Here is an 18,528-nt window from a genome sequence, read left to right on the forward strand (position 1 = left end):
ATCAAATGGGGATGCTCTGACCAGTTTATTTATCATGGAGAATCCTGTGCTAATATATAGAATCGATCGTTCATCTGTCAAAAATCCGAATTTTTATCTACTTATATTATAGTAAATAAAAAGGTAAATTATACGGGCAGATGAGAAATCACTGCTATACGTCACGTGACAGGCACGTGGTTGTGGAGGGGTGTTTAGAGCTTAGAGGACGGCGCTGGTATCCATTTGTTTGGGGAGAAGGGAAGACGTAGTCCAAACTCGAAGGCAATCCTATCAGCAACAAGACAAACAAAATCCAGTGTTTCTGAATCGCCGCAGACACATTTTTTATTCTCTCGTAGCCTGTTTAAAGTAGTCAAAATGTTATTTTTTTATAGTTTTTTATTTACATATATACTAAAAGAATATATATTTTTTTATTTTTTAAAGTTTATTTTTAAAACGGGGCATAGCCCGAATTCGTTCGTTTATAAATGTTTCGGCCTCAATTGACATCTTAATTGAAAACACGTATGATCACCGATACGCACGCGCTTTCTTCTCTTCTCTTCTAAATTAGCTAGCTCGCACTTACCAAGCCAAGACTCCATCAAGCTCTCCTCTCTCTCTCTCTCTCTCTCTCTCTCTCTCCATCCGTCTGTCTGTCTATCTATATATATTTGTCTTCTTTATCTCCCAAGTGGGTTTTTGACACATTTGTAACCAAGAATTATTTTTAGAAGCTGTTGACTGTCTTAATGACGGGTGGATGGTGGAGATTGAACCGGGTGAAGCTTCGCATGGAGGTTTTGATGCTCGTTCTGTTGTTATTTCATCAAAGTTTTAGCTTTTGCTGGTCTCTAAACACTGAGGGTGAGTTATGCTATGTTTTATTTTCATATGGTTGGGAGATTTTGTTTTGCATGTCCTTACTAAGTTGGAATTCCTTTATATTGTAACGTGAAGTGTTTGAAAATGGTGCAGGTTTGGCTTTGTTGAGATTTAGAGAGAGAGTGGAGAGAGACCCTTTTGGAGTTTTATCGAATTGGAATGAGAAAGATGGAGATATTGATCCTTGTTCTTGGTTCGGTGTCGAATGCTCTGATGGCAAAGTTGTGATCTTGTAAGTCATTCATCCTCTTGTTTCTGTTGGATAAAAAAATAATAATAATAATAACAAGTGGTCGTCAAATAGTAAGTAATCAAACATTCTTCTTCTACAGGAGTTTATCTTTATCTTTTGTGCCTCTCAGTTAATTAAATCTGTGATCTGGGATAGCCCATTTAGTTAGATCAAAGATCCAATGTGTTTAGAGATGGTAGATTATTATTAGTACAGATTTCTTTCTCTGTCTCTGTTGATTAGAAAGTTTGCAAAAGCTTTTTGTAAGCTAGAATATAATGTGAATATTACTGGAAATGTGAAATGCTTGTGAAAAACATTAACGTTAATCAACTCTGAAGTCACTTGTTGACTTTTATTAGATCAAGATCCAAACTTGAGCTTTCATATTCAATTTAAATTTTAGATGGACTTAAAGTGAAGGAATAAACAGTGTATGTTGTTGCCGGCCTTTGTACTTGTCGGTGCAGAATCTAAGCAGCCCTTAGAAGTGATCAGATGACAAACTATATAATGCAGCATGTGTGATGTCCCTATGGTAGATAGTTCATAATAATGTGGGCCTCAATGGAGCAATCCCAGCATTTTTTTCCTTCTTTTTGCTATTTTATCATGTCATCTTTATTTTTCCTTTTCACTTGTTCATATGTTATATGTTTCCTGTTTTATCCGATGATTATTTGATGTAATCATTTAGTTTATCTATCATCTTCTAGCATGTATCAAACATTCCGTTATTTATCTTTTTAGTTGCAACAAAAGATTTTATTTATTTATTTATTTTATTTTCTTAAAGTCATAAGTGTTCAACTTGTAGGCATCTGACAAATCTCTGTCTTGGAGGAACACTGACACCTCAACTTGGAAGGCTAGCTTACTTAAAATCAATGTAAGCTTAAACCATAGCCTGGATTTGATTTTTGGAAACCATTTTACAGAGTTTATCTAATTCACATTTTCCATACAGTAATCTACGCAACAATTCTTTCTACGGAAACATTCCTAGAGAGATTGGAGAATTGAAGGAGCTGGAGGCGTTGGACTTGGGATATAATAACTTCAGTGGACCATTTCCTTCGAACTTTGCAAATAATCTATCACTGACTACCCTGTACGTTAATTCATTGTAGCTGATTATATTCTCCAGTATTTTCCTCTTAAGCTTGGGTGGTTTGACTAAATGATCTCTGATTCTTATTGCAGCTTGCTTGACAATAACAAGTTTCTTGATAGCGTATCTCCTGAACTAAATGAGCTTATGGTGCTTTCTGAAGTTCAGGCAGTTGAAAATCAGTTACGAGCTTCTTGTTGCTGCAGAGATTTTACTTGGTAAGCAAGTACTTTTAATGTTATTCCTACAAATCGATCTTTGGTGCAGCCACTTTAGAGATGTCAAAGCAGAAGAAGTTGGAGAGTAGGGGGTGACTCGTGAGAGGGGAGGTGGTTATGGTTCACGACTTTGGAAATAATAACTTGAAGAAAAAGAAGGAAAAGCTAAAATCAACTCATAGGAGAATGCTATGGCCACAAAATCCAGATCGAATAAACTCACAATCACAATTTAAAACTCAGCTTTTGATTCCAGATCAAATAAACTCACAATCACAATTTAAAACTCAGCTTTTGATTTATTCTGCCATCCCCCAAATTCGCAAATGCAAACAGAGGACCTCCTGGTGTATGTGAGGCAAAACATGAAGCAACTTTTCGTGCCTTAAAATTTTGCATGGCGTCGGCTATTTTTGTCATGAAATCTACTCCTTGATTGGGTTATGCTAACATGGTTAAGTGCTTTCAGTTCTCAACTTAAACTAATTTCCCACCAGCTTCCTGACAGCACCTCTTTTATTTGTTAGGAACATTGTTCATTCTGGAAATACAGTTCATCGGATGCTGCTGCAGGTGGCAGCTGCTCCAAATCCACCCATAGCAAACAATCGTCATAAAGCACATCAAAGTGGTTCTGAAGCATCGCCTTCACCGTCTTTATTTCCTCAAGGATCTCAATTATCACCATCACTGGCACCCTCAGACTCACCATTTTTATCACCATCACCGTCATTTTCCCCATCACCATCTCCTTCAGAGTCCCCGTCATTTTCTCCAGCAGAATACTCCTCCACTTTTCCTTTCCCCCCTTCCCCCTCACCCATGATCGCACCAACTCCAGCTTCACCTGCTCCAGAAAATCCACCTAGTGTCTTTATTGTACCACCACAGCGTGATTGGATGTCAATGGTCCCTGCTCCAAGTCCAAATCATTTGGGACAATCAAAGTCGAAACATCACACTGCTCTCATTGCTGGTGTTATTGCTGGCTCTATGTTCGCTTTGATTTCAGCCAGTGGCATTTTCTTCTTCAGAAGCAGCAAGGTAGTCACTGTCAGACCTTGGGCCACAGGCCTAAGTGGGCAGCTACAAAACGCATTTGTAACAGGTCAATCTTCCTTTTCATATGGATCTCGCATGTGTGCCCGCACACCCTGTGCACACACACAACAACCTGAAACCTCCAAGCATAGAGGCATAAAATTTCTGGATTAACATTGCTCCTTAAGAACTCCTCTATCATCTATTGCTCCCACTAATATACAAGCATAGATTTTGATTCGATGTTGTCTTTCCTCACTTTTGGTAATGTGTCTTTCAGGTGTGCCAAAACTCAAGAGATCAGAACTTGAAGCTGCTTGTGAAGATTTCAGTAACATAATCGGCTCCTTTTCAAATGGCACGGCATACAAGGGGACACTATCAAGTGGCGTTGAAATTGCTGTGATGTCTACTGCAGTAAGATCTCATGAAGACTGGTTGAAGAATTTAGAAGCACAATTCAGAAAGAAGGTACTCGAAATTGAAATTTGCTAAGCTTCATCCATTTAATATGGCCCGCGCCCCTAAATGCCACGTTTGCTAATTTTTTCAGATTGACACATTGTCAAAAATGAACCACAAGAATTTTGTGAACCTTATTGGATTTTGTGAAGAAAATGAGCCTTTCACAAGAATGATGGTTTTTGAATATGCTCCAAATGGAACTCTCTTTGAACATCTGCATAGTAAGTACATTATTTTTTTAATGCCCTTTCTGATACGTGCTCCATTCCCATATGAATTGGTCAAGTGATTGTAGTTACATTCTGCTGGATCGTCAAATTAATATGGCATTTTATAGGACTGCGCTCATCATATCTGTGAAGAAAAAATCAATACCGGCTCTTGTTCAATCTATGAACGTTAGTGTTGAATATTTTTTTTCTTTCATAGAGCTGAAATATGCATCTCAAAAGAAGAATTGGATTTTTCCTATCCATTTGGTACCCTCTCGGAACTGCAAATCATATTCGTATCCTTATATTTTTCTGCAACTCTATACAGGCAGCTGATCTACTTCATTAAGTAGACCGCATAATACACCATACCCTTTATAAGTCGTTGAAATTGCAGTGACTGAACCTATATAACTGTTTTATGGTATAGATCACTATTGAATTCTTGATTTCTTGTAGTAAAAGAGGCTGAACACTTGGACTGGGGAATGAGATTACGAATAGCAATGGGCATGGCATATTGCCTCGAATACATGCATCAACTAACTCCACCTATAGCCCATAAAAACCTGCAGTCATCGACCATATATCTGACTGAAGACTATGCAGCTAAAATATCAGATTTCAGTTTTGGGAATGATGCAACAGCAGCAAAGATTGGATCAGCATCCATGGAGCTTTTAGAATCCCAATCATCAGATCCAGAGGGCAATATTTACAGTTTTGGGGTAATTTTGTTTGAAATGATAACTGGCAGGATCCCATATGCAGTGGACAATGGCTCTCTTGCCGACTGGGCATCAGACTATCTGAGAGGAGAGCGATCCTTAAGAGAAATAGTGGATCCAACTCTAAAATCTTTCCAAGAGAATGAGCTCGAGAAACTGTCCGAAGTAATAAGAAATTGCATCCATCCTGATGCGAAACAGAGACCGACGATGAAAGAGATTGCTGCTAAGTTAAAAGAGATCACAGCAATGGAACCTGATGGTGCAACACCAAAATTATCACCCCTTTGGTGGGCTGAACTTGAAATTATGTCTACAGAAGGAAGTTGAGAAGTTAACTTAAGTCTGAAATATGGATTTTAGTGTTCTTTTCATGTTCCTTTTAACTATTGTTTTCCCTGATTCTCTTGCTGATCTCTCAGAAGCAGTTGTTTATAGGGTAGGTAATGCTTGTATCTAATGTAACGTAGAGTAAGATGTTTGTATATAACTGAGGAAGGGAGACCTCTGGTCTGTCCATTGCTTTGTTCTTTTGCCACTGCCAAAAGTTGGCTGTATAAAATTCAAGTATCTGAAGTATACTTGCAAGATAAATAAATGCTCTTTTTTTTTCAATATTACCAGTTTCAAGTACACCAGGATGAAAAGATTTGAGTCAACGTCCACCGCTGTATTCTTCAAACACTTAATCTTTCTTTATGACACTATGCGTTTCTTGTTAGGGGGTGGTGGGGAGCTCAAAGCAATCTCAGCCCCCAGGATCTCTCAATGAAAACACAACCCAATTCCTTTTAGTTACTACATACGATCTCACTCAGCCAAAATGCAAGGTAAGCATGGGAAAATACAAGAGAAGAGAAAAAATGAGGTGAAAATAAAAGCAGAGGCCAGAAAGTGGTCAGCTGGAGAAATGCAGGACTACAAGAGTAGTTAACGCGATACCATCACCTTTTCTATCTGTAATATAAAGAAAAACATGATACAACAAAAGAGATTTAAATTCCTTCCTGACTTTTGTTCTTGTACATGACGAGCTCAAGAGGGGGCCAAAAAATCCCGTTTCTAACGAGATACAAATTGTGAAACCTATGTCATTCTAGAGAAACAATGGCAAGAAGTTGCAGCAAAACCCTTTCGGCCTCAATCCCATTCCGCTTACTGATCATGTGGCCATGGCTGTACATAACTATCTGCTAGTGACATTGTCCATGGGCCGTTGGCAACACGCTTTTCTAGATCCATCATCAATACCATAAAGATATAACATATATGTACAAATGAGCTCATTATTGCTCCTTGACGCAGTCTGTCCTCCTCATGGATGGGATGAATTTGTCCCTGAATGCCTGATAGACCATGATTTCAAAAATAATAATAAAAAATGATCGGCATGGCTGTCCCCCTTGATTATTGTTGAAGTCCCCATTCTACATCAATGACATTGGTGTCACTTAAATGCTTCGTGTAGCTTGGTCCTGTGTTCTATTGTACAGATTAAGTGTGTCCGTGTGGTTTTGGTCCAGGCAGAGAGCTGCCTCACAATCTTGACGAGCAGAGGTTTTGTCTCCCATTGATTCATAAAATGCTGCTCGAAGATGGAGCATTTGCAACTCAGGCTTGAAAGCTATGGCCTTAGTAAGCTCTTCTAAAGCTTCAGTTTCCTTTTGGTCATCCATTAGCACTGGGAATAAGAGATTCTTCATGTCAGTAGAAGTATAGATTTTACAGGTAATAATTGAGTTCAAGCAAAGGGAAGAAAGATGAAGTCAATGGAATGACATTGGAATATCTGTGAGAACTTTTGAGGAGCTGCATAGAAAGGAGGCAGAATTTCCAAAACGGAGTGGTGATGATTACCTGCTGCTCTGTATCTGTATGGGTATGTTCTTAGAGGATCCAGTTGTGTTGCCATATTAAGGTCATCTTTTGCCTTCTCACGGTCACAGTATTCTGATCGTTTCTCATATGCTGATGCACTACTCTGTGCCTTCTCTATTAACTTGGTCATCTCATCAAATGCAGCTTTTCGTTGATTTTTTAAATGATAGACACGTGCTAGACCTTGATGAGCTCTTGTATGTTTGATGTTAAGGGCATTCATGTAGCAGTCTGCAGCCTGATCCAGCTTACCACAATCCACATAAATACTTCCTAAATTATTCAATGCCTGCAAAATGCCAACACTCAAATCAAACAAAGACATTGAGCACAGATGGCCATAAGAGAAACATACTGATATAGTCACTACTCACTTGTCCTTTCCTAAGACCATCTGAAGGGCATCTAAGAGCTTCCTCCAGAAGTTGGATGACAGTAGATGAAGATTCAGGATCCAGATTCGTATCAGCTAATGTATATGCCATAAGGAAGAAAGCTTCAAATGACCTTTGGATCGAAATGGATTTCTCAGCCCTAGAGAGAGCTTCTTCACGATGGCCAGAGTCAAATAAAAGCCATCCTTCATATATCAGCCTTTCGTGCACAGAACTGGTATGGTTTCTAGCCAACCGCAAACAGCGCATTGCAGCCTTCTGACAATTTAACCTGGTGCATTGAGGTATCCAGTATATTTCATGCTATTGAATATAAGCTATTGAATATAACAAGGCCAGACAGCTACAAGACAAGACCAAATTCGTTATAACACATGGACAGGAAAAACACCTTCCTTGTTTCAGAAGTGCATAAGAAGTATGATCATGGAGGAAAAAATGATGAGCTGATTTAGTATCATTATATCAGTTTACAAAAAAATAAATATAGGATCACTTTATTTTTGACAATATTCGTGGAGTGAATTGGATGAGTTTATAAGATAACATGTACAAAAGGATTGTGTTTTCGACTTGGATACTAGTATATTATCTTGATGGAAAGATAAACAAGATTGCTGCACAAAAACATCCAAGGTACGACAGGTTTCCAAAGATTGCAGACACCGATTTAGGAGTCGAACTTGATGAGTATTCTGCATAAATAGTACAGCTGTATGAACAAAATAAAAAATTGTTCCGTCACAAAACTTACCGCAAAAGAAGCAAAGATTGCCGAAACCACAGTAGGCTCTTTGCAGGATCATTTGACAGCATCTGATGTAAGACAGCCAGGGAGCCAATGTCATCGACAGAAGACCATCGTTCATAAAGATGCATCCAGCAGTCGGCCAGGCTCCATAGCCGAACACGATGGCTGAGAAGCTCAACCAAGTGATCTCCACTCACCCTCCCGTGAAACATCATGTACTTTGGTTCCAAGGTTAGCAGTGCTCGAATATCTCTCAAAGCACTTTCAAAATCCTCAAGAGCAATGAAGAACCACGCTCGCAACTCAAGACAATCTGGTGAGAGCTTGAAGCCGATAATTTTATCAATCTCTGTAATAGCTGCTCTAATCTGCTTCTCTTCCACCTTCATAACAGCTCTGAATTTGTATGGAAATGAAAGGGTTGGATCCAGTTCAGTTGCAGTATTCATATCCATCATCTTCTCTTGTCCAACACCATACAGGGATCGCTCTTGGTACATCCACCCAACTGGTTTATGCTTGAAAATAAGAGAGTTCATCAACCTAAACGCTGAATATTGTTGCCCTTGTTTGTACTTGGTCCTTGCAACACCTGCTAATGAATAAACGTGACCTGCCTCGACAGCTGCCTCAAAATAGAATTGGGCACCCTTGTACTCTTTTCTCTCCAGCATTACACAACCCAGTTGATGCAAAGCCAGTGCCTTCTGCCACTTTTCTGTTGCAAATTCTTCCAACCCCTCCAATAACATCACTGCTGCGCTTGATGCCATATTCTCCTCCATGGCAACCTGGCTCAGGAAATAATAGAGCAAGAAGGAAGCATGCCCCAGCATGGCCAATCTCTCCCTTGCCTCTGAATTACAAAAAACACTCATCACTTTGTGGTTATACAAAGAATTTGGGAGCTCTCTTAGAAACACCTGCAAACAAGAGGCTACGAGAAGATTTGCCCTTTCCTCCAAGCCATGATCGATAAGAATCAACGCATCCTCAGTCCCACAGACCAATGAAGCCAAATAAGCATCACAAGCACACTTCAACTCCTCACAACAAAACCTGTTGGCAAAAGAAAGCAACTCCAAAACAATCTCAGGGCAAAATAAATCAACTCTCCCAGTCCTACTGTACACTTGCACAGCTCTCATCCCCTTGACAGATATCCCAATCTTTGAAAAATCAATCTTATCTCTTCTTGACTCGACAAAGCTACCATATAGCATTGCCTTAAATGGACTCGAAAGAGAAGCAATTTTGAATCTAACACAATGAACCAACTCATCACCAATGCAAAATGAAACATCACTATCCTCCTCCAAACTAGAGCCCTCATTGCCCATCAATATTTGATTATCAACCGCCTCAAGATTATCTTGACCGCATTGGCAATGATCATAAATCGAATTAGGATCGTATCCAGAAACCAAAGCAGCCATAGGACATTCAAGGATGTACCCACTACAATCCTTTGATGACACACCAATGAACTCGTCTTCTCTCCTCTCAAACCTTAACCAGGCAGAAAGCACTACCTTTGAGTGCACATCAATAGCATATTGCCTTGCTGAGCAAAGGCACCTTCTAAGCAACTTAGGATCACCTAATCCTCGCAAAATCGAAAACTGCTCGATGCATAATAATGATTTATCGGTTTGCGAGAAGGTATTTAAGCGTCTATAAATTTCAGCTAAAGATTCCACATAGTCTATAGGTTTCAAGTAAGAGTCTATAGAAGGTTCAAGGAGCTCAGTTGTTGGGAGTCCACAAGGGAGCAAAGCTTGAGCTACTGAGCCAGTGTTTGTAAATTTACATTTCGAAAGTTTGCCTCTTGAACAGGGGTTACTATCTTGGGGGCTTAAAGCATGGACTTGGGTGCTCTTGAATCTATCAAGGAGCTTAAAACCATGCATTTTTTTACTCTATATCTATCTATCCATCTAAAACATCATGAGATTCGCAAAGTTTTGATAAATAAAGATAAACAGTTAATGCACAAAGAAAGGACGAATTTAACGAGAAAATATTTGTAAACCTTATGTAATTAATACCTCTAGACTGCAAAGTGGAAACAACTCCAAAGTAGAAAAACCAGAGAGGGGAGACAGAGACAGGCCGTTAGGCTAAAAATGGTGTTTGGTTCTTGAGAAAAAAGGAGGAGAGTTTTGGGATTCTAGACTTTGGACATGTTATCCTTTTCTTTTATGGAATAGATTCCTGAGAGAGTTGCGTGTGTCCTTTCTCTCTTTCTATCTCGCTCACCGGATATACAGTTGCAGTAGGCCCCTCTTCGACTGTTTTGGTGACCTGAAAGTTTTGGTTGATTTGGTGGCTCCCTCCAGTGCTAATGAGTTTTTCTGTTCTGCACTCAACAACCACTCCATCTTTGCCACATCAATATCAGTATCAATATCAACGGTCAACGCTAGAGGGGAAGGGTATTTTAGGTTAATCAAGCTTCTTTTCCTTCCATTTGTGATTGCGGATTTTATTAGCAGCCCCAAATTTGTCTGCTAAGCAAAGGCGTGGAGCTTTGGAGTAAATCTTATGAATCAATAATAATAATAAAGTAGGTTCTTGGGTCAAATCAATACCAAACAGACCCCCATCTTTATCAGGTCCCCCCCCCCTCCCCAAGGGAAACATCAATTTCAAATTGGACTTTTAAACTTAATTTATCATCAATTAAGTCCCTGATAAAATTAATCAAGCCCATTAAAAATATAATCAAGTCCTTGATCCTAATTAAATCTTTTAATTTGACCCAGGTTAGTCCTTAAACATAATTAAATAGGATTCATTTTGAAGATTTTCTCTCCTTGGTTTTGAGTGATCATCTAGCATTAACCTAATGTCCCATTAAAGGTTATTCTGGAGAAATGATGAAAAGAATAATCAATGGAACCGGATCTGGTGATGGATTACAGTCACATGAACAAATCACACTTGTGCTCCAGGAACATTGTTGTTGCAAGCAAACTTCACCATTCATTAAAGATGATGTTATTAGATGAAAGGAAACAGAATTTAAAATCATAATTGATAATTATGAACTTCCAGCACCCTCCTTCCTTGATAAGTTTGATTACACGTTCAAATAAAATAATTATTTAGAAGACAAGATGCATTGTTCCATCATCCATTGCTTCCAAATACGAGCTTGGTTACCTGGTGAAATGTCTGAATCTCACCTATTTTTTCAGTTCCACTCCAGCGTGAATCCCAATTTCAGATTTGCATATATTACATCACTAGATATTTTAAGCCGCAAGGTCTTCTAACCAGACACGTGCACATGTCAAGTGAGAGGACCAATTACTGCTCAGGAATTTGGAAAGGGAGAACACGTATAGACCAAAGTATTGATGGTTAGGTACATTGGATCTAAGCCAATCCTTTATTTATATATATACACATATACATACATACATACATACATATAAAATTATACTAGGATGCTCCTTTCACTACGAGCCTCCATGGACTCCCATGGGTGGAGTGGACTCAACAAGCCTAGAAAAACCATGCAAGCTCAGAATAAAAAAAGAAGACAACGAGAAGGCAGAATATATGCGCAGCCTGAAACAGTCATAGTAAGACAAGAAGTGTGTTCACGTGCTTTAAGACTTCTTCATGTGATAAATCTTAAAAACAAGCCTCTTATCACTTGTCGGTAAATCATACATTTACAGGGGGCAAAGATTAAAAAAAACATTTACAGGGGGCATCTTACTAATAGAGGGAATAAAGATTAAAAAAAAATATATTTATTTTATTTATAAAAATTTATTTTTAACATAGTGTATAAAACGATCTAAATACAAAAAAAATAAAAAAACTTTTACAAGCATTGTTGGACGGAACTTCCAAACACGTACTGAGTAGAGCCCACTCTGGTCCTCCAAATTTTAGATTTTCATAATTTTAACTCGTGCTGCAGGTTTGGTTATGCCATCCCACGTATTTTCAATCTGATCATATGTTTTACATCCGTCTACTTGTAAGTGTGCACGTGCCGACATATGTCAGGCATTATATTATATTATAAAAAATTGAATTAACTTTTTACTGTCTTTTACCGTGGCTGCTTACTTCAGCGGAGTCTATCCCTTCTTTTCTTTTTTTTTCAAATCATTGAAAAAATTATTTAGCTACGATCATTATTTTGTTTTTTCAATGTTGGCATTAATTTAATATTTATAATTTATTACAGTTTGTGTATTATGAAATATAATTAAGAAAACACCCTAAGATTAAATCAAAGCTTAAAATTATAAATATAATTTAATTTTATCAATTAAAAACAATAAAAACCAACATTACTACATTTTGCCTATTTATTGTTCATGATACATGTAAAGCTATAGCTTCGCCCATTTAGTCCTTTTTTTTTATCCCTATGTTTTGAGGCTTTTGTGTTTAAGTTTTAAATTTATTTTTTTATATATTTTAGTCCTTAAAAATAAGAGGAAATAGAAAAAGTCATAAAAAATAAAAAAAATAAAAAATATTTGGTTGATCATATTCCAGCTTAAAAAACCTCGATGTTGGTGTTAATTGTTTCATAATTGAGAGAGGAATTCAGTGGAAGTTGTGTTTTTTTTTTTTACATGTCATAAAAATAAGTCGAGGTTTGTAAATTTTTTTATCCAATTAGTTTTTTTAAGAATGATTATAGGATTGTTATTTTTATTTTTTTTGGTTTTGACATGATTTTGTTGAGTTTTTGTGATATTTTTAGGGTATTTTAAATAAATAAGGTTGAAAAGTTTTTAGGTTTTCAAAACTTAAATCTTGATTTTTTAATAAAAAAAAATCTACTAAAAGATGATATGTTCTCTGCTTGATAAGCACCATGTGGTATGCCTGATATGTTATCAACTTGATAAGTAACAGATAGATAGATGAATAATGTGATGTTTGCTTGTTGAAAATAAAAGCCTAAGGGCGTAGGATTAGCCTTCCAGTGGTGTGCACCTAAATTTTTTATCTTAAGGCAAACAATTTCGCTTTTTACTTAAGTATCCCTTTATTTTTATTTTCTGATAAAAAACTATTCAAGTCAATTTATTAAAGTAATATTTAAGGAACTATCCAATCATGTCACTGTTTTTAAGAGAATTAGGGTTTTTTCTATGATGATGCTAGCTATTATTTTATAAATAGTTATGTATTAACCTCATATGAAAAACAAATATGATAACCTTCTCATTAATATTGAATGAAATTAAAATAATATTGTCATTAATATTCAATGAGAAAAAAATATTTATTTTTTATTTTAAATTTTTATATAATTTCTCAAATTTACTATTCCTGTATTTTTTTCATATAGGTGCATAAAAATATTGATTCATGATTTTTTAATTGAAATTTTATTTTATAATCACAATAAAGTTTTCGTTAAAAAGCTACACTTTTCTTAAAAATCATGCTTTTATCAAAATAAAAAAAATAAATACAGGAATAAAAAATTAGGGTTTAATTAAAAATATTTATTTATTTATTTCAACTCATCATTAATTAGGGTTTAATTAAAAATATTTATTTCAACTCATCACAATTTTTTTATATTTTTATTTTATTTTATTTAATGAGATATGTTGCTAATTAAAAAAAATTGTTGTAAAAAAATTAGATGAATTAAAAAAGATAATTTTGATGAATTTTTTTTTTCTAATTTTATCTGTTGCATTTCCTATAATTTTTTTTATTATTATATAGTTAAATAAAAATAAATTTAAAAAATTTACACTGCAAGCAATATCGTTAGTCTAATTCCGATGAACATGAGTTGTGTCATCGAGAGACCGCATGAGCATGTGATCACCTCGAGCGGAACACGCCTAAAATTATGGTACAAGGGTTAGAATAACTGATGTCTAAATCTTTAGGGACACGTAATGTAATTAACCCCATGTCCTCACTTTTAAAAAAATAAAAAAAATGTAATTAACCCCATGTCCTCACTTTTTTTTAAAAAAAAAATAAATGCTATATTTACGAGAAGAATCAAATCCAATTCATTTGGATGAGATTTTTGCGAAAAATAATTTGAAAGATTTTGTAGCGAACTGTATCATACAAAACATAAGGGTATTTTGGTTATAGGTTGGCTGCACATTTTCAGTGGAGCTAAGAATTTGAATGTGTACAAAAGAGCGACAGGAAAGAACGAAAGCAATGGTATGAGCGTTAATGGGGGAAGAACAATTATTAATCATAGAAAGTTCACCAAAAAAGACACAACATAAATTACAACCTTATATGGCTCTGCTCTGCCGCTCTCATTATAGAAATTAATCCCAACTTCGCCACTCACCCACCTGGTGGTTCTGCCACCATATTGACAACCTTCGAACATGTAAAAGGGGCAGCAAAACATGCGGCCACCGTTATCTTGTGAAGGATTCACTACCAAGTGCATTTCACAAATCAAATAGCCCACAAGGGGGTTCTCAACACTGTATAGCTTATGCAAACCCAACCTATACTGGATATAAATAAATTCCCTGCCGATATGTAAGTTCACGGTCCCAAAGCTTTAACAATGCTAAGTTTTTGATTCTTGGTTTGGTTTTCAGAAGTTCTGTAAGATAATATCAAGGCCTAGCTGGAATTAATAAAGAAGACCCTGATCCTAGAGAATATCTAACAGCAAACACGGAAAATGAAGCTCCTGTTCCTGTTCCTTGTCCACCATGTCCAGCAATAGTTTGGCAGAACCGGAAGCATGACAGTTTCTGTAAACATACAGGCTCCGAGTGACAGATTTTGAACATTGCAGATCATATCATTACATATGCGAGCCAATAACTAGTCCAGATGTTCAGTTAGGTATTCAGCTATGAAGTAAGAAAAGGCTAGTGTCAATGAACACAACTCATCACCAAGATCACATTTGATAATTCATGAAGATGCAACCAAACATAATTGAAGTCAAAGCATACTTCATCATTCCAAGTAGTCTTCACTGAATCCTATTTTTGCCATGATACAATATGCATGTACGGCTACTGCAATTCAAATCAAGGTTGACCAGTGTTAGTACTTGTCAACAAGTGCAGCAAATGCTAGATAGAGATCTTGGTTTGCAAAATAATGAAGAGTGGGATGGAGAGGGCTCCTATTATAAGAATATACCTGTAAGATATATACGCAGCTTGGTTACATTGTGTTGAATGTTCTTTATTATGTTTACAGCATCTACCACATACACAAACAGCTACAGGACCTTGAGAGCAAAATAGTGGAGACAAAATCCACGTTGGCATCATAGACTCTCTACCCGTATTCTAGCACCTCCGTGAAGCCATCCCAATCAATGGACACAATCTTCTCATTCAAAGGTATTTATAATAATGGTGGTGTTGTGAATTCCAGACTCTATAAACCTTGCTTTCATCACAATCACAAAACCAGGTTCAAAAGCCTCTTGAGGCCTCATTCCACTCGAGGGGTCACTCAAAGCAATTTCATGATCCAAAGTTTATATTTCTTTATATACAGATATACAAGAGAAGGTCCAATCAAATTCACATCAGAGAGGCGCTTGCAAAGCTTAAGATAAGATTCAACATTTCCCCATTGGTGGATCCTTTTTCTCAGACCCTGCATCACCGCTACTCTGTCTAAATAATCTGGAGATAAACCCAAATCAAGCATCTTAATTAGTGTTTCTGCAGCCTCGCCATAGTGTCCACCTTTAATGTAACCTCTCAACAACCATGACAATGATTTCTTCTTGCACATAGAGCTTGCAACCTCTATTCTAGTGAGCAACCGTGCTACAGCATTGGCCTCCTTTTGAGATGCACAGATAGCTAAAACAATGTCATAAAGGTCTCCATCAGCTTCCTTGCCAACAAGCTTCATTTCCCATAACTGTCTTTCAGCATCAAGCCCACGGCCAGCACAAATATACATGGCAAGAAGTCGCTCATGAACCACACCATAAAGTGCAGGACTTCCCTCCTGAATGACCCAACTGGACAAGCATACTCCATCAGCTAGAAGATCTGACTGATATTTCTCAACAAGCTCTACATTCTCAGCATCAAGTTCAGTTACCATACCAGACCTCGAATAACCTTTCAACTTGCGTAGAGCTTTAGAAAATTCATTTAGCTCTTTGACAACAGCTGTCATTGCAATGAGGTAGGCATAGATCTCAGGCTTTAAACCAGATTCTCTAAGTTGAATCACCAATTTGACTGCATTCCTGTAGTTTCCATCAACCTGAAATAGATTCCAAGTTGTCATTCACACAAAATTTTATGGGATTTTATAGCATACTGGAAAAAATAAACATAGAAAGATCAATAACTGGCTTAATTACCCACATATATGACAGACAATCAGCATAAACAAGAAGTAAATGCGACATGGAGACATAAATAAAAGCAGGCAGGTGATTATAATCTCATAAACTTGGCCTTCATTGTTGAGAAACAAATGAAGACTTCTGTCCACAAGTTCAGCACTTCAACTTCTATATAGCTCAGCCTTCTTGGGAGTAAAGCAGTACAATATACATGACATTAATAAACAATTTAAATCTACACATTTGATGCTTAATAATTTAACTCTCAGCTTTATAGCATAACTTTTGTTTGCACAATAAAGCATCTAAAAGTAGATTTGAAGTACCACAACAAAGAAAAAACTACACACAAACACGGCCATGTCATTAAGATAAATTCACTTTGCTATAGAAAGTTGCTACACAAAATCAATAACATGACAAAGGAAAATTCAAACATTCATAAATAGCAAATTGGACTAACAAGTTACAACCAAGCTTGAGTACATTCCACCATTGTATTCTAGAAAAGCAATCAATAAAGAGGTCAGTCGATTCCACGGTTTATATCCTGGCAATTCAATATGATAAAGATAAGAACACCTCTCACACTTAAAACCATCGTATATCTACATCTTTTATGTAGTCCAAAACATGAGCACAAAAGGGAAAGGCAAACAACAGCAGCTAGCCAATTCTATAAAGATAATCTGAACAAAGTGGTAAGAATTGATTATGACAGAAGCTTACCATCATCTTCCATGTAAGATACCCAGTTGGGCCTCCTTTCTGTCCTTCTCCATCATCGCCTGAATATGCAATCCCTCGTCTCAAAACCTCCTTCACAAATGAAACCGCTCCCTCCTTCTTCTCCATATCCCAATACAAAGATATCACCTTCTCAATCATACTAAAACTCGGCTTCAACCCCACACAATCCATATCCACAAGTAAGTCAACCACATCCCCAACATCTTGTTCCCCTTCAATTAACTTCTTAACCCAACTACACATTATCGAAACCATAAGCTCCATTGTTTCCTTGTCGACCCTATTCTCCTTTCTCAACCACTCAAACACCTCAAGCGCACACCAGGAATCTCTCCCCTCTTGAGAGAAATAAACAAGCACTAATTGCAACTCTCTCGCGGACAACCTATCATTCATTTCCTCAAGAATATCAGAAGGTTCTCTTGTCATTCTCTCAAGTTCCTCAATTGCCTCAAAAAACCCTTCACCCATTTCTTCTTCATCATCACTCGTCACGTACTGGTCCAATTCCACTGACTTAAATAGCCTAAATTCTCTAACTTTAGCAGTCTTTGCAACAACAAAATTGGGCCTTTTAGGCGTTTGGTAGTTGCAAATTATGGTAGAAACCATACAGCAAGGTTTCATACATGAATTCCAGTACCGTTTTTTAAGAGAAAATACAGGAGAAATTTTAGATAGTGAACTAAAAGCATAAGCAGAGGCCATTTCTTCAGCTCTATCCACCAGAAAATGGACCCTAAAAAAAACGCAGATGGCCAATTCCCTGTTTGGCTGCAAGGAAACTGCAAATATATATATACAAACCGAAAGAGAAATAAACTTTCAAGTCTTCGTTTACATATTTGCTTTAATGATACTGAATAATAACGTTAATTATAACTGAAGCCAAAACGGAAAAAAAGATAGCAGTTTATCCTAAAAGTTTTATATGAGCAAAGAATAAAAAAAACCTGATCCTTACTTTTAAGTTCCTCACTTTCTCTGCAGTCAAAACAGGAAAACTTGGATTTCAAGTCGGAGAAATCATGAGAAAAGCTTGAAACTTAGAATGTTGAAAGCATTGATCGAAGAGGATAAAATAGGTTGTCGGGTTCATAGGAGCTGTACAATTGAGTAAAAATCTAATGGCGGTGGTTAGATACCACAGAAAGACAAGGGTGTCGGTCTATTGGATGGGTGTCTTGTTTTTTTTTTTTTTTTTTTTTTTTTGGATGATGGTGAGGAGGCAGCGACAGACCGAAGATTAGCGGAGACGTGTTCAAATGATGGCTGCTGAGAGAATCTTGCCATCGGAGTACCGAACGCCTCTATTCTGATTTACGCTATTGTCCTCGACGCTTGTCGTTGAGACTTTTAGGAACACTGTATACTTTTTTGGGATTTCATATCGACAGGTTATGTTAGTTTTCTGGAAGTTACCGTAAAATTATTTTTTAATTTTTTTATGTTTATTTATTATTAAAAAATTGATTAATAAAAAATATTTTTTAGTTAAAAATTTTGTTTGATTTTTAAAAAATATCAGGTAAAAAAATTAGGTAGAAAATATTTTTT

General features: G+C 36.7%; 3 protein-coding genes across 7 annotated transcripts; 1 reads left to right on the forward strand and 2 right to left on the reverse strand.

Annotated features, from left to right (window-relative positions):
* The first annotated feature begins 477 nt into the window (after positions 1-477).
* On the forward strand, positions 478-5,489 carry LOC105110374 (probable inactive receptor-like protein kinase At3g56050). Its single transcript, XM_011005397.1, has 9 exons — positions 478-852; positions 964-1,102; positions 1,920-1,991; positions 2,070-2,213; positions 2,306-2,431; positions 2,959-3,539; positions 3,753-3,943; positions 4,026-4,158; positions 4,609-5,489. The coding sequence occupies exons 1-9, from the start codon at positions 738-740 to the stop codon at positions 5,205-5,207; spliced, it is 2,100 nt and encodes a 699-aa protein (XP_011003699.1). The 5' UTR covers positions 478-737; the 3' UTR covers positions 5,208-5,489.
* A 273-nt stretch (positions 5,490-5,762) lies between these two features.
* On the reverse strand, positions 5,763-10,257 carry LOC105110379 (ethylene-overproduction protein 1-like). Its single transcript, XM_011005405.1, has 4 exons — positions 7,905-10,257; positions 7,130-7,421; positions 6,735-7,044; positions 5,763-6,558 (listed from the first exon to the last, which is right to left on the reverse strand). The coding sequence occupies exons 1-4, from the start codon at positions 9,809-9,811 to the stop codon at positions 6,329-6,331; spliced, it is 2,739 nt and encodes a 912-aa protein (XP_011003707.1). The 5' UTR covers positions 9,812-10,257; the 3' UTR covers positions 5,763-6,328.
* A 3,830-nt stretch (positions 10,258-14,087) lies between these two features.
* On the reverse strand, positions 14,088-18,307 carry LOC105110389 (pentatricopeptide (PPR) repeat-containing protein). 5 transcript variants are annotated; one of them, XR_839464.1, is made up of 5 exons: positions 17,936-18,307; positions 16,951-17,756; positions 15,042-16,136; positions 14,849-14,914; positions 14,088-14,743 (listed from the first exon to the last, which is right to left on the reverse strand). XR_839464.1 is itself a non-coding variant. In XM_011005433.1 (3 exons), the coding sequence occupies exons 2-3, from the start codon at positions 17,677-17,679 to the stop codon at positions 15,363-15,365; spliced, it is 1,503 nt and encodes a 500-aa protein (XP_011003735.1). In that variant the 5' UTR covers positions 17,680-17,745; positions 17,936-18,307; the 3' UTR covers positions 14,772-15,362. The 5 variants fall into 5 exon arrangements, 2 of the variants coding, with proteins under 2 accessions (XP_011003735.1, XP_011003716.1); XR_839465.1 differs by lacking the exon at positions 14,849-14,914; XR_839463.1 differs by having other exon boundaries at positions 14,088-14,914.
* Positions 18,308-18,528: the final 221 nt, after the last annotated feature.

This window comes from Populus euphratica, unplaced genomic scaffold (genome assembly GCF_000495115.2).
Source record: "Populus euphratica unplaced genomic scaffold, PopEup_1.0 scaffold3.1, whole genome shotgun sequence".
Classification (NCBI taxonomy): Eukaryota; Viridiplantae; Streptophyta; class Magnoliopsida; order Malpighiales; family Salicaceae; genus Populus; species Populus euphratica.

Coding starts and splice junctions, on each gene's coding strand:
- LOC105110374 (XM_011005397.1), top strand. CDS start 738: ATGACGGGTGGATGGTGGAGATTGAACCGGGTGAAGCTTCGCATGGAG. Junction 853..963: donor CTGGTCTCTAAACACTGAGG/GTGAGTTATGCT, acceptor AAAATGGTGCAG/GTTTGGCTTTGTTGAGATTT. Junction 2,214..2,305: donor AATCTATCACTGACTACCCT/GTACGTTAATTC, acceptor TTCTTATTGCAG/CTTGCTTGACAATAACAAGT.
- LOC105110379 (XM_011005405.1), bottom strand. CDS start 9,811: ATGCATGGTTTTAAGCTCCTTGATAGATTCAAGAGCACCCAAGTCCAT. Junction 7,422..7,904: donor CAATCTTTGCTTCTTTTGCG/GTAAGTTTTGTG, acceptor TCAATGCACCAG/GTTAAATTGTCAGAAGGCTG. Junction 7,045..7,129: donor ATGGTCTTAGGAAAGGACAA/GTGAGTAGTGAC, acceptor GGCATTTTGCAG/GCATTGAATAATTTAGGAAG.
- LOC105110389 (XM_011005433.1), bottom strand. CDS start 17,679: ATGGCCTCTGCTTATGCTTTTAGTTCACTATCTAAAATTTCTCCTGTA. Junction 16,137..16,950: donor ATCTTACATGGAAGATGATG/GTAAGCTTCTGT, acceptor AATCTATTTCAG/GTTGATGGAAACTACAGGAA.